This window comes from Pipistrellus kuhlii, unplaced genomic scaffold, assembly GCF_014108245.1.
Source record: "Pipistrellus kuhlii isolate mPipKuh1 unplaced genomic scaffold, mPipKuh1.p scaffold_m20_p_2, whole genome shotgun sequence".
NCBI lineage: Eukaryota > Metazoa > Chordata > Mammalia > Chiroptera > Vespertilionidae > Pipistrellus > Pipistrellus kuhlii.
In genome coordinates, this window is record NW_023425515.1 from 154,653,177 (window position 1) to 154,667,811 (window position 14,635).

The 14,635-nt window shown below is 34.7% G+C and overlaps 1 protein-coding gene across 6 annotated transcripts in view; it reads left to right on the forward strand.

Annotated features, from left to right (window-relative positions):
* The window catches only part of TM2D1 (TM2 domain containing 1), a 33,762-nt gene extending 20,014 nt beyond the window's left edge, over window positions 1-13,748 (forward strand). Inside the window, exons 5-7 of one of the 6 annotated variants that reach the window (XR_004989200.2) lie at window positions 1,900-1,973; window positions 6,436-6,651; window positions 10,247-10,335. Coding sequence is in view for 5 of the 6 variants with exons in the window: in XM_036445414.2 (XP_036301307.1) it covers window positions 1,900-1,973; window positions 10,247-10,357 (185 nt within the window). In the remaining variant the exon portion in view is untranslated. The other 5 variants (XM_036445414.2, XM_045584515.1, XM_045584514.1 and 2 more) reach the window with 5 other exon arrangements.
* The last annotated feature ends 887 nt before the right edge of the window (window positions 13,749-14,635 follow it).

Below are 14,635 nucleotides of genomic sequence, written 5' to 3' on the forward strand. Positions count from 1 at the left end.
CCGATTGAGTTTTGGAAGTTTGTATTTTTCTAGGAATGTGTCCATTTTGTCAGAGTTGTCTAGTTTGTTGGAGTAGAGTTGTTTGTAGTTTTTTTTTTTTTTTTTTTTTTTTTTTTTTTTTTTTTTTACAATCTTTTGTATATCAGTGGGGTCAGTTGTTATTTTACCTCTTTCATTTCTGATTTTGTTTATTTGGGTCCTCTCTCTTTGTTTCTTGATGAGTCTGGCTAGAGGTTCATCAATCGTATTTATTCTTTCAAAGAACCAGCTCTTGGTTTCATTGATCTTCTTAAATTTTTTTTAATAAACAAATTGAAGGAAGGGAAATGTTTCCAAATTTATAAATGCTAGATGGAGAGGGATACATTTCAGAAATATAATAAGTATACTGACTGTTCCTTGGGCAACAATAAAATGCAACTAATGAAAAAGTAATTAAAGGAGTTGTTATGTAAGGTGATGGATAAAAACTTAGGGATCTTTAGGAAAGAGAAAGACTGAAAAAATTTATTCACTCATTCAACAAAAAATTGATCATCTACCATGTGCCAGACAGTGTCGTAAGTACTAGACACAGGAGTAAATTAAACAGTTAAAAAATGCTTCTCAGCCCTAGCCGCATACTTCAGATCATTAGAATGTCTTCTCCATACACCAAGGTTGCGGGTTTGATCTCTGGTCAGGGCACATACAAGGATCAATCAATAAATGAATACATAAGTGGAACAACAAATTCATGTGTGGACTCCCTCTCTTTTTTACTTTCTACTTTTCTCTAAAATCAATAAAAAGAAAAAAAAAACAAAAACACTTCCCAGTGGGACTTCCATGAGACAGTAATCAAATATAAAATATTAAGTAGATAAGTGTTTTAAAGAAAACTAAAAGAATAATTTCATATAATTGTTATATTTTAAGTTTTTAAATTATTTCCAACATGTATTAATCTAGTACTTACAACATTATTCTGTTTGTGTAATACTAGGAAGGGGCAAAGTAATCTAATGTACCCACATATTTCAGTCTTTGTGTATTTCCAAATTGTGTGCAGGAGGTGATCTCATCCACACTGTGATTTTAGCCGGCATCTGTATGTAGTTGAAACTTAGAACTGCCCTTTCACATAGAGTCTTGCTTCATACCATTTTTATGTCTCAAATGGGATGTCTGGAAAGCAACTCAAGTTTAAATATAGAAGAGAGATTACTCATTCCACCTCACTCCCAATCTGCCTCTTCTGATTTCACCATCATGTTTTTTGTGTTATATCTTGTATATGTTCTATTGTCATCTATTTAGTATCTTAGCTCTAAAGTTGGAACCAATAACAGAGGTGTATATATAGTGCACAGAACTGTTGTAGAACTAATAAATACGAGATGCTAGGAAAAAATATATAGGATAAATTCAAGATAATTAGATTACTAATAATTTTTTAAAATTTATATTGTAATATCAGTATTTTTTCCTGATATTTTTCCAGTTCCTTGTCATTTTTTATTTGGACATTCTACTATAAATGTATTTTGCAATTTAGACACAATATATTAAGTCCAAATGAATAAATAAAGATTTTAGGATTAAAAGTTGTTCTTTACCTTTTATTTATTGAGATTTAAAGACTTATTTCCTCATGCCTTTTCTCTTAAGAAATTTTGTAAGATTACATTGAGTTTTTCTTTCAGTTCGTAATATTTATTTTTGTTTTGGTTTTTCTATATAGAGGAACTTTTAAACTTTTCTCATATTTTCAGGTGAAGATTTGATTTTTTTAAGTGTTAGTTTTATATTCTTGATATAAAGAGTTTGTATTATATATAATGGTTTATTGGGAAATGGACAAGTTTGTTAATAATTGTAAGATTTTCCAGGTGTAAATGATTTTACCTTCTTTTCTAGGTTTGTTAAAGTTTTGCACTGTAGGATTTTGTGGAATTGGGAGCCTAATTGACTTTATTCTTATTTCAATGCAGGTAAGTTATTTTTTTGTGTTTGTTTTTTAATATATTTTTACTGACTTCAGAGAAAGGAAGGGAGAGGAAGCAAGAGAGAAACATCAGTAATGAGAGAGAATCATTGATCAACTTCCTTCTGCATGCCCCCTACTGGGGATCAATCCCTCAACCCAGCATGTGCCCTGACTGGGAATCAAATAGTGACCTGGTTCATAGGTTGACACTCAGCTATTGAGCCACATCAGCTGAGTCGTAAATTAGTTTTAATCTTGAAGATGAACTACTTTTACATTCAAATATGATGTCTGTGATCTTCTGATATATTTTAAATATACTAGGAAGCGGTTAAGAATGCTTTTTCAATTTTCCTTCAGATGCTATATCCAAGGGATCCTGGCCATGTTTCCAAGTAGCATTTTCCAACCTGTGCTCTACCAATTAGTAGTTCTAAAAGCTATAACTGCATAAAAAAAAAAGGATTGTATATTGAAATATGATTTGTAAATGTGAGTTCAAATGATTTAAAGAGATTTTTTTTACTGGATAACTTCTCAGAATCCTTTATAGTGTATATTATGAATCCCTAAGAAGGATTGGGGTTATTTCTCAGACTTATTGTTTCTTTTCCTGATAGTCACAGCCACATGGTCAATTAATATACTAGGATATTGATGGGATTTGATATTTACATATAGACATCTGAAGTCAGAAACAAGATTTTCTTTTGCATTGGACAAGCAAAAGATTAGAATTTTTTTAGTTGCAAATTATAGAAACCGAAATCTCTCTTAAGCCAAAAAGAGAAAAGGAATGCCTGGATTCTCTGTAGATAATTAAAGAGTGGGGCTGGTCCCCGGTAAGATCAAATCAATATAATAAAATGATGTATCAGGACTCTCCTGATATTCATCTCTGTTTTTCTGTGTCTGCCTCAGTTTTTTGCTACTACAGTGCTATGGAGGCAGGCATAATTTGTGAAATGCTATCCCTAGGCATTTAAAAGTGCCACCAGATGTTTTCTATTAAATTATACTGAACTGGTTGTGGTTAACTCATGAGGATTCTTAAATTAGAGAAAGATGAATTTATCATAACAAATGTCACAAAACAGCATTTCAGTAAGCATTTATGGAGCACCTAATGTCTTCAACAAGTGTGTCAGTATGTATTTTGATCATCATCAGTTTTGCTGTTCTTTCTCATACTGTATTTCCACTCCTCAGTTCAGTCTGCTTGATGCTATCCTTATGCCTTAAAAGAAAGTCAAAGTCTAGGAGGTTTTGGTAGCATACTGTGAGGAGGAGGCAACATATGGACCAATAAGATACCAGAATTAAACAAGGAAAATATTTGGTTTTAAAGTTGGAATTTTTCTGTCTTTATTCATAAACATGCTTATTAACCAAATATCCTGCCTTCTCTGACTGCGGGACAGGCAAGCAGACATGAAGAGGCTAAGGAGCTTGTGCACATATGCTTTGAAATGGTTTCTCATTTTAATTGAGGATCCAAGGAACTTAATGTATTATTGGGATTCTTTCAGATATCCAGAATTCAGTGTCAGCCATTTAGTTAATATTTTCATACTGGGTTCTTTCTTTGGCGATATCTTTACATTATAGCTTTCTTGCATGGGTGGGGTCCATCTGGCCCGCCTGGATCGAGGAGGAGGTGATGAGAGAGGAGGGAAGTTTGGCCAGCCCATCCTGCCCCAATCAGAGTTGGGGTGTGGGGGCAATCAGGGGCGGGGTTGACCAGGAGGAGGGACCCTGGGTGGGCTGGCCCTACCTTCTGGTCAACTCCTGTTGAACTCCCAGATGAGGGGACAATTTGCATATTACCCTTTTATTATATAGGATATCAAGTTACAGAGCTTTTTTGATTTAACTACTACTTTCTGGTACATGTATGCCTGAACTTTTCAGAACAAATAGTTATTTTCTTGAAGATTTAGAATTGAGACTATTACATTAAAAAATTACTGAGAGAGGTTTAGAATGTTTGAAATTCTGCAATAAATATTCTTAAATAAGACATTTCAGTGGTCATGGGCAACAGGGGGATGGAGGCATGTGTGGGGAGGGGTTTGGGAGAGAATGGGGGGATGAGGACAAATATGTGATACCTTAATAAACAAATTAAAATAAAAAAAGATATTTCAATAGGTATGGCCACTGTAGATTGCTTTTAGAATGGAGGAAAAATAAATCAGTTTTCAAATGCAGCCAAATAAGATCTGTAGCCTTATTCTAAATGTCATTTGATACGCTTAACATGATGTTGACTATATTAGAAAAATTTTTTTTTCAGCAAATCAAATAAGTTTTTACTATAAAAATCAGAAACTATGTTACAAATGTATTTTTTCCAACTTCTCATGATCTTTTCGTTTACTCTCCTTCCTTTCTTTATTTTCTCCATCCTTGATTTTTTTCCATTAAATATTATTCCCTAGTGAATCTCAGTGTTTTTCTATTGGGCTGTAATCCCAGAAACATATTGTGCATGAATTCAAGACCTATAAAAACATACTTTGCTTCACAGTGTTTATAACATAAATCCAGAAAAATCCTCTTAAAAAATAGCTCTAGTTATTTCATCTTTGAACCAAAGAGTATAATCACACATTGCTAAAGTAAGCTTTACATGTTGCTATACATACTGAAAATATTTCCATGAGTTTATCTACTTGCTAATAAACTTGAAAGTTCCTTTCTTTTGGTTGTTGTTGTTATCCTTAAAAATATGCAAGTGTCCCAGGTCAATGAATGGCGTAAAACAATCCATAGAATTAATTCAGTTATTTTATGCAGTCTACCAAAAACTAAATCAGAGATACCTCATAAGGCAGTTCCAAAGATTTTAAAACACTCATTCTTTTGTGCTTGTATATGTTTGTGTAATCATGAAGGATTAGACAATTTAAGGTTTTTTAATCAGAAAAAAATAAAATATTTGGATTCAATTTAAACCTCTTTTCTCACACAATCTGGACATTTTAAAATTACACCCAAACCACTGATGTGTATTCTGTCAAACAAAAAGAAAAGAGTTTCTTCTGTTAAGTGGAGACAAGACAGCCACAAATCAGAAAGATGAAGAAGGGTAATTTTAATGTAGAAAGTTGTTAGAAGGTAGTATGTTGGGTTCTTTGTGACAATTAAAAAAAATTCTATATATTATGGAAGAAATCACTTTCATTTTCATTTCTATTGATATTACAGAGTAGATTTCCTTAGAGGACTAATAACTACATAAGCAGAAATTCAGAAAAGCATAATCTTCAATCATTTATGAGTTTTATAAATACATTAAATTTATAAAATATCTCATTAGTGTGGAATTTAATATATGTAACTAATTTTAGCATTGGATTATATATATTATTTCTTATCTTTTACACCAGATCTGAACTTTCACACATAAACTTCTTGAAGAAAAAAAAAAATTATTAATCCTGTATGCTAAACATAGAGTATGCCCTCAAAAACTTTTGCTGATTTGAACTGTATGCATTATACCTTGTGGCTTTGTTCCAGTTACAGAGAAGATGAGAAGCTAAAAATGGTAGTTTTTAAAAAGCTTTTTTTAGGGCCTTAAAGTTCTAAGTTTTATAAGGTCACCTGAGAGGTAATGAATGCAAATAAAAGTTGGCATGATAAATTGTAAATATTAGGTTTTATGCCATCAATGAAAATGAGTTTAATGAGCACAATTAGCTATAATAAATTGGGATCTTTGCCCTACAGGAACTTATGATCTAACTATCCTGAGAGTTTGGTCTGATGATAAGATTTCACTTAATATTCAACAAAAAATATATATATTTTTTGATAACTTCAGATTTAAAATAAAAGAAAATTAACCTGACTATCTTAATTTTTGAATTTTGCTAAAATTTTTAAAAGCCTTTTCAGTTCAGAGCATAAGTTAGGGTTATAGATCATTTCTGTGTAAGCTAATTTTTCTTGTGGAATAACATGCTGTTGATAAAAATTGACTAAACATGTAGTCACCCTAAATCTATTACCAGTATGTAATTTTACCAGTATGAGAAAAGTTGGTTAAAGTCCTTGATAGTTCACTAGATGTAGGACAGCAATATATAAAAACCAGTGGACATTTTATAGATAGCAAATTTTCCAAATAGTGCAGTGTATTATTTATTTAACCCTGGTTAATTGGGAAAATAAACTGGAAAACTGAGGAGACTGATCATTTGTGTCATGTGACCTTAATTAGATAGCTCTCAGTTCACTTATGCTATGTGAATGAAAGGAATGTTCATAAACAAAGAATGTATTAAACTGGTTCTGAGGCTAATCCCAATGCTCTGTTTTCCTCAGGAGATATAATGGGGAATATTACTCATTTCTTGAGAAGTGATGTTTGTGTTGGTCATTAAGGATTAATGCTAACCAGTCTTTAAGTCAAATGATTATCTGGGTGGGCCCTAAATTCAATTCAAATGAGTTTATAGGAAGTAGAGGAGGAAAAGACACAGACACAGAAAAGAAGGTAGTGGGAAGACAGAGGCAGAGATTGGAGTGATGTGGCCACAAACCACAGAATGCCAGGGAGTGCTGATTGCTACCAGAAGCTAGAAGAAGCTTAGCATGGGTTCTCTCCTACAGTGTCTAAGACACACGGTTATTCTGATACCTTGAATATCAGAATATTCAAGGCCTCCAGAACTGTGAGAGAGTAAATTTCTGTTGTTTTAATCTACTAAGATTGTGGTAATTTGTTACAGCAGCTGCAGGAAACTAATAGAGAGAGGGGAAAAAGTTGTTTTCTTTTGGTTTTCGGGCTTCTCACACCAGGGGCATTGACATCCGTTGTACAAACTAATTTCCCATACTGTAGAGGTCCTCCTGTTTCCCCTCTTATAAGATGCAGACTCATAGCAACTTTAGTTCATTAATTGGACTGAAGTGTGTAAGTGGTCTTTCTTCTCTTTATAGATTTCAGAAATTGCCTTAGTTTACCAAATGGAAATAATTCATATATGCAACTTAGCTTCAGGCTATATTTTAGAGAAATCAACTCATAAATTTAGGTCTCATAGTCATCATTGAACAATTGGACATAGGCATATTTAACTAAGTAAAAAAAATTTCAAGAAGGGGTTATTCTTAGAGATTTAGAATTTTATGATTAACAGTATAATAAGTGTATATAAGGTGCTTAAAAATGGGCTAAATTTTTTATTTTGGTGGGGGAATATGGATTTGAATAATGAAGATTTTACAGGTGATAGTTTTATTAAAAACTAAGTAGTAACAGATTCCTCCATGAGAGAATTCATAGAAAAGTACATTGACTACTTTGTTGAGGTGTTTGCCAATGTAATTATACAAGATCTTAAAAAGTACCATGTAGAACAGCTTATTCTGTTTCTCATTATGTAGGTAAATGCTGAAGTTCAGAGAGAATTAATCCTACATCTGACTATTGACAGTTTCCTCTTCAGGTTTTCCTCTCAGTCTAAGGCTTTACTACACTGACTTAATTGGGTTGTTTTTGCAACAGCTCTTCAAATTGTTTTATCAGAGATAGCAACTGGTGCTATGCTTTGATGATCTTGAAGTGGTATAGAAGGCCTTAAAGACAAGTGCATTATCAGTTTTTGACTATAAGTAACAAAACTCAATTTAAATTGCCTTTAATAATATGGTAGCTTATTATATCATACCAGAGGCCAAATCAATTTAATCTTTACAAAGTAAGTCAAAGTGCATTACAGTACCCAACTTGGTATCTAGCACATAAATACTTGTGTTCTTTGAATATTGACATTCATAGTTCACTGTTGGAGGAGATTATATCCTCTTTACTGTTATGTGTAAAACATCTAGCATAGTATCTGCAATATTATAGGAATTAAGTATTTGTTGAATAGTTTTTAGAACCAAATTAATTTTTTTTAAAAAGTCCAAAACAGGTTTGGCTCAGTGGATAGAGCGTCAGTCTGCGGACTGAAGGTCCCGGGTTCGATTCCAGTCAAGGGCATGTACATTGGTTGCGGGCACATCCCAGTTGGGGGTGTGCAGGAGGCAGCTAGTCGATGTCTCTCTCTCATCGATGTTTCTGGCTCTCTATCCCTCTCCCTTCCTCTCTGTGAAAAATCAATAAAAAACTAAAATAAAGAATTTCCTACAGCAGTGTTAATTAAATTTTACTTGTATAACCCCTAAAAGAATTTTTAAAAAAATTCCTATCCTTTGTACATTTTTAAGTTGACATTTAAGTTTTCCATCTTAAATTTAAATAGTTGCAAAGGGAGTAATTTCTAGTTTGTAAATATTGATATATTTAAATAAAAATTACATTAATTAAAAAATGTACCTAACAATATAAATACCATAGAATTTAAAATACCAGGACAGGGAAGCATCTTACTCATTAGAATTAAAAGATTTAAAATTTTCTGTGATTTCTGGATTGAGTTGTCATTGTAATTATTAATGATATACAATTGATCAAACATCATAAATGTTAAAAATTTTAGCAAATAAGCCGAAACCGGTTTAGCTCAGTAGTAGAGCATCCGTCTGCGGACTGAAAGGTCCCAGGTTCGATTCTGGTCAAGGGCATGTACATTGATTGCGGGCACATCCCCGGTAGGGGGTGTGCAAGAGGCAGCTGGTTGATGTTTCTCTCTCATTGACGTTTCTAGCTCTCTATCTCTCTTCCTTACTCTCTGTAAAAAATCAATAAAATATATTTTTAAAAAAAATTTAGCAAATAATTTTTAAGTATAAAAAAAAGGTAAAGTGATATTAGGAATGCATTCCTTTGAACAAGATATGACAGAGCATATTTTTAATCTCTTGATTAAAGGAGATTTCCCCAAGTCTAGTATTTTGAATTATCTCTTTGTTTGGCACATCAGAGGTTTTTATACCTCAAGGCAATGTGTCATCATAAGACTCTGGATATGCTTTGATGGGAGGTATCTGTACTGTTGTCAGGTTGGAGAAAGAGCCACAATAAAAAGGAAGTGGGAATGGATACTAGCCGGATGCCTCCACCATAGCCTCCACCATCATTTTTACCAAGATTATGTAATTGAATTAAGAATCTCAAACTGATTCACTTAGAATGATCTGGGCTCACATAAACCTTGGTTAATCTTTGTAATCCTTAAGGCTACATTTTTTGTTGTTAATCCTCACCAAGGATATTTTTCCATTGATTTTTTAGAGAGAGTGGAAGGGAGGGGGGAGAGAGAGAGAAACAAAAATGTGAGAGACACACATCCATTGGTTGCCTCCCACATGTGCCCTGTCCAGGCACGTGCCCTTGACCGGAATAGAAGCAAGGACTTCTATTGGCCTTCAGTCTGAGGGCCAATGCTCTATCCACTGAGCCAAACCGGCTATGTCCCTAAGGCTACATTTTGAAGATTGCTGCTTTGAAGGATCATTTGTAGAGATCGTGTTAATTGTATTGCCAAAAATGTGATTAAGAGAACAAGATGATTGTAATGAGCATGTGGATTTCTTTCCTCCCTTCCTAAATATATTTTATTTCAGAGAGAAAGGGAGAGGGAGAGAGACATAGAAACATCAACGATGAGAGAGAATCATTGTTTGGCTGCCTCCTGCATGCTCCCCACTGAGGATCAGGCTCACAACCTGGGCATATGCCCTTGACCGATAATTGAACCCGGGACCCTTCAGTCCGCAGGCTAATGCTCTAGCCACAGAGCCAACCGGCTAGGGCTTTTTAAAAAATATTTATTCTCTTCCTTTTCCCACTCCATGTTCTGGTAAGACTGTCACACTGCCTTTTCTTCCACAGGGAGTCTGGCCTGGCCAGTCATATTAGTCCTTTTCTCTTGGGTGCAGTAATAATTTGTCCAGCAATAGGTATAGACACGAAGCAGGTCACAGTTCTTCCCTAGAATTGGTATATAAACCCTGAGGAGGAAAATCTTTCTCCTTCTTTGTGTTGGGATCTGCTGAGCTGTGAAGATGTGAATCTGGAGCTGTTGGGAGAATGAAGGCAAGCAGAGCTAAGCAGAGGCAGGGAGGCCAAACCAGAGGCCTCAAGGGCATGGAATTTCAGTCCTCGAGGCCTTGGTTCCTACAGCTCATTTGATTTTGTGAACCCCCCTCGTATCTTTTTCAGCTACAAAATACTAAATTACTTATTTTTGCTTGAGTTAGTTTGAGTTACATTATTGGTACTACTGAAATAATTTCATTAACAACTGTAAAAATAACCTCAAACTGTTGTGAAAATATCTTTGGTAAAATGAATAATTTTGAAATATTTTTTTCTAGATTGTTGGACCTTCGGATGGAAGCAGTTACATTATAGATTATTATGGAACCAGACTTACAAGACTGAGTATTACTAATGAGACATTTAGGAAAACACAGCTGTATCCATAAATGTTTTTAAAAAGAAACAGTAAGTGATATATATATATACATATATGTAATCTTAATTATAGTATATTATTTGTATGAATATGAGAATTTGAGAGCCAGAGGAAATTGAAGAGACCATTCAGTGTTCAAATCTCTTCTTTTGCTTCTCAGGAAACACAGGTCTGCTTATGCCTGAAATCTCTCTAATCTCTTTTGTAAAGCATTTTCATGTATGCTCACTGCTCTTGCAGTTCTCAATTCAGATTCTCATTCTTTACAGTGAATATGGTTAAAGGACAAAGTTCACAAGGAAAAAAAACCATCAAAACAAAAAGATATTCCATAGTATTATATGGTTATGATGAAAGCATGTGTTGTAGATAGTTCAATATATATTATTTTTTTCTGCTATCTTTCCTAGGCTCAGTATAATCTTTTAAAAAATCATTTGATTGATTGATTTGAGAGAGAAACATCTATTTGTTGTTCCACTTACAGATAGTCCTCGGGTTACGTTGGACTTGACGTACGTCCTGTCATGGTCATGTCGCCATCTCCCATTTATTTATATATAAAAAAATTTCCGTCATTTTGACGTACATATGTACTTTATGTTTTTTATTATTTATTTACCACAAGTAAAGGTCAGGAATTGTTATCTTTCTTTAAAATTTTCTTTACTGTTTTATTTCATTACTGCTGCGTACGTGCTTCATGTGAGTGATGTAGGGGCTCATATAGGTGGGTTCCGACTTACGGTGAAAATCGCTTAATGTCACGCTGCAGGAACAGTTCTCCGATGTAACCCGAGGACCTACTGTATTTCTACATTCATTGATTGCTTCTTTAAAAATATATATACATGCATTTTTTTAAAAAATATATATTTTGATTTTTTACAGAGAGGAAGAGAGAGGGATAGAGAGTTAGAAACATCGATGAGAGAGAATCATTAGTCAGCTGCCTCTTTCACACTCCCTACTGGGGATGTCCCCACAACCAAGGTATATGCCCCTGACTGGAATCGAACCTGGGACCCTTCAGTCTGCAAGCTGGCGTTCTACCCACTGAGCCAAACCAGTTTCAGCTATACATGCATTTTTTATTAATTTCAGAGAGTATGGGAGAGGGAGAGATAGAAACATCAATGATGAGAGAGAATCACCTATCACTGCCTCCTGCACGCCTCCCACTGGGGTTTGAACCATCATCTCCTGGTTCATAGGTTGACACACACCACTGAGCGATTGGTTGCTTCTTTTATGTGACCTGACTGGGGTTCGAACCCACAACATTGGCATATCAGGACGATGTTCTAACCAACTGAGCTACGTGGCCAGGGCCCATATGATCTTTAAACCTCTTTCTTTTCTTCTTCCCTAAACCTGAAAAGTTGATAGACCTCAACCCTGAACTACTATAAGTATTTACTCTGACCTAAAGTTTGGCTCTGCCCATGAAGATTGTTAATTGGTGTCAGCTTTAAATAGGTAACACACTTAGAGAAGTCAGAGGTACCATTAGTCTTCCTGATTTAACACTGGTTCTCTCGCCTACTATAAGGTTTTTATTTCCATGACTGTACATTAGTCTGTTCTAATAAGTAGGTAATCTTCCAGTAATGCTGGATTTTTCTCAGGAAAACAGTTTCCTGGTATAATCATTTTCTGTAATGGTAGAAGTCCTAAGCAGCGTGGAGAGTGTGGGTACGTCTTAGGTGACTGTTTGCTTGGAACTGTCGGCAGCTTTCAGAGACAGGGCAGAGAGAGACAGGTTAGATGTTTGGACTTGATCATAGTCCTAAGGTTTTCAGTTGACGCTATCTCAGAGAGTGCTTCTATAAGCCAGGAAGGGAATCAGCATTAGTTTTCTATGTTGTAGTGTATAAATAGAATATGAAGTATAATTTTGCATTTAAGGTAGGTTTTTTCTTTTCTTTTCTCAGTATAATTATGGGCTATGCTTTATAGATATTGTCATACATTTGAACAGTGACTGACTGTTTAGATCTGAGGAATTTATTCAACTGATTGTCAAAGTTTTTGAAAGCTATAAGAATTTTTTTGGTTTAAAATTGAAATGGAAATAAAATGGAAATAAAATAAATATTTGAAATGAAGCTTAGAGATCCATTTGCCTCTTCTGACCAGGGAACAAATTGAGACTAAGACACAATCAGTGTAGTCAATGTGAAACTGAATCTCACATCTAGATCTCTGTGAGTTCCACTGGTTGTTCTCCACATCCCTTCCCACCCCAACCCAACCCCAACAACAATATAATTTTGTATTAAGCTTATTCATTTTGGAAATTATTATTCTTTATTAAAACGTTTGAATAGTTTCACATAACCCATTTTCATACTGTACATTGCATCTCATTTAAAAGTATGAGATTGGCCTCACCAGTGTGGCTCAGTGGTTGAGTATCAACCTATGAACCAGGAGGTCACGATTCAATTCCAAATCAGGGTACATGCCCAGTAGTGGGCATGCAGGAAGCAGCCAATTAGTGATTTTCTGTCATCATTGATGTTTCTATCTTCCCCTCTCTCTTCCTCTCTGAAATAAATAAAAATATATTACAAAATAAAAGCATGTAGATTGTTCTTAAGTCATAATGTATAAAAATTAAGCAAATGTAATTTAAATTTCTTAATTGATTTTTAGAGAGAGAGAAAGAGAGGTGGAGATGGATTTGCTGGTCCACTTATTTATGCATTCATTGGTTGATTCTTGCATATGCCCTAACCAGGGATTGAACCTGCAATCTTGCTATATTGGGACCTATATACCAACTGAGCTACAGGGCCAGGGCCTAAGCAAATGTAATTTAAAAAAGCAATTCCATTCTCTGTAGTCTATTATAGAGACATTTAATTGGGATTCCAGACTCAAATTTAAAATATAAAACTCAGAAGGTAGATTTCTGCATGTCAATCATAATCTCTCTGTAGTGTATACAGAAGGTCTCTAAAAGTAAGAAAAAATGTCTTAGGTAAGTGAAGCATTGCAGTATGCATCTATAGTAACCTTATTGGACTCTTTAAAAATCGTGTGCTTTAATGTATTTATTTTTTCTGTTTTAGGTTTTGGACCTGATTAATTTTAATAGTGAACTCCCAGTATGTGGATTTCCAGATTTTTCTTTTTCCTTCTTCACATAACATTTTACAGATTCTTTATAACTTTTTGTTGTTGATGATGTTTTGTTTTGTTGTTTTAGTTGAAAGCATTTTATCCTGAGATTTAATAGGACTTTCTTTGAGAGCTGTATGTATAATAGTCTTTCCTAGGCTACTGTCTCTGTGAGATAAATAGCTTATTGCCCGATATCCTGTAATGTCTTTTCCAAAGGCAAGTTGCCACTTGTCATTTTTGCTTCTGAAAAATAAAAGTATGACTTACTCACATTTTTTAGTGCTTTATTAAGAAACCTTAAATGTTGAAAGTAGCTGTCTTCTGCATTTTGATCCTTCAAAGTAGTTAATCCATGGTGTGAACAAATACCATTTATATTGCCTGGGGTGCAGTCTAGTGTATGACAACCCGCCTGGTTTTCTGTAGCTTTTCAGATCTGTCTTTGCCTTGGTATCCAAGGAGCTGAAGATCATCAGGGAGTCTGAAACCTTGAGGCAACATGGGAACTTCTGGCATTGGTTCAGGCCTCTGAAGTGTGAACTTTCTCCTTTTTGCTGCGGGAGTGCTGCACTAGCTTTTGAAAGACCAGATGCTGACTCATCTAGCTCAGCGCAGTTACATTTGAAGTTGGATGGACAAGGTGGGAACACTGAACAGAAGATTAATGTTTCCCATCTGTTAGCACTGCCAGGCAGCTGCTGGACAAGCGCCTGAAGTGATGCAGAGTCTGAGGAAGCAGCACCTGCGTGTTAGCACTGGTTTTTCTTACTGTGTTTTAAGAAGCTGGAAATACATGAAATGTTATGTCCCCATAATCCTGTTATGTGCTCTCTTTAGTAACAGGCAGAACAATTTCAAAATTACTGAAGCCGGACTTCTCAAAAGCAAAACCAACATTTTTATCACCCATTTTACTCAAAAGTATATTATGTAGTCCAGTTAGCTTCATAACATGTTAGTCATTCAGTAACAGATTCTGCAATTGGTAGGATATTCAGTATTGATATATAAAGCGAATTTGAATTGACCCTTATCAGGAATGGTCTCTTATGCATTAAGTAATGAAAATACTGGTGTCTACCATTTGGGAGGCACTGTCCTAGATGCTACGATGCATCAAGGAGCAAAACACAAGCATCTCTGTCCTTAAGGAACTTAT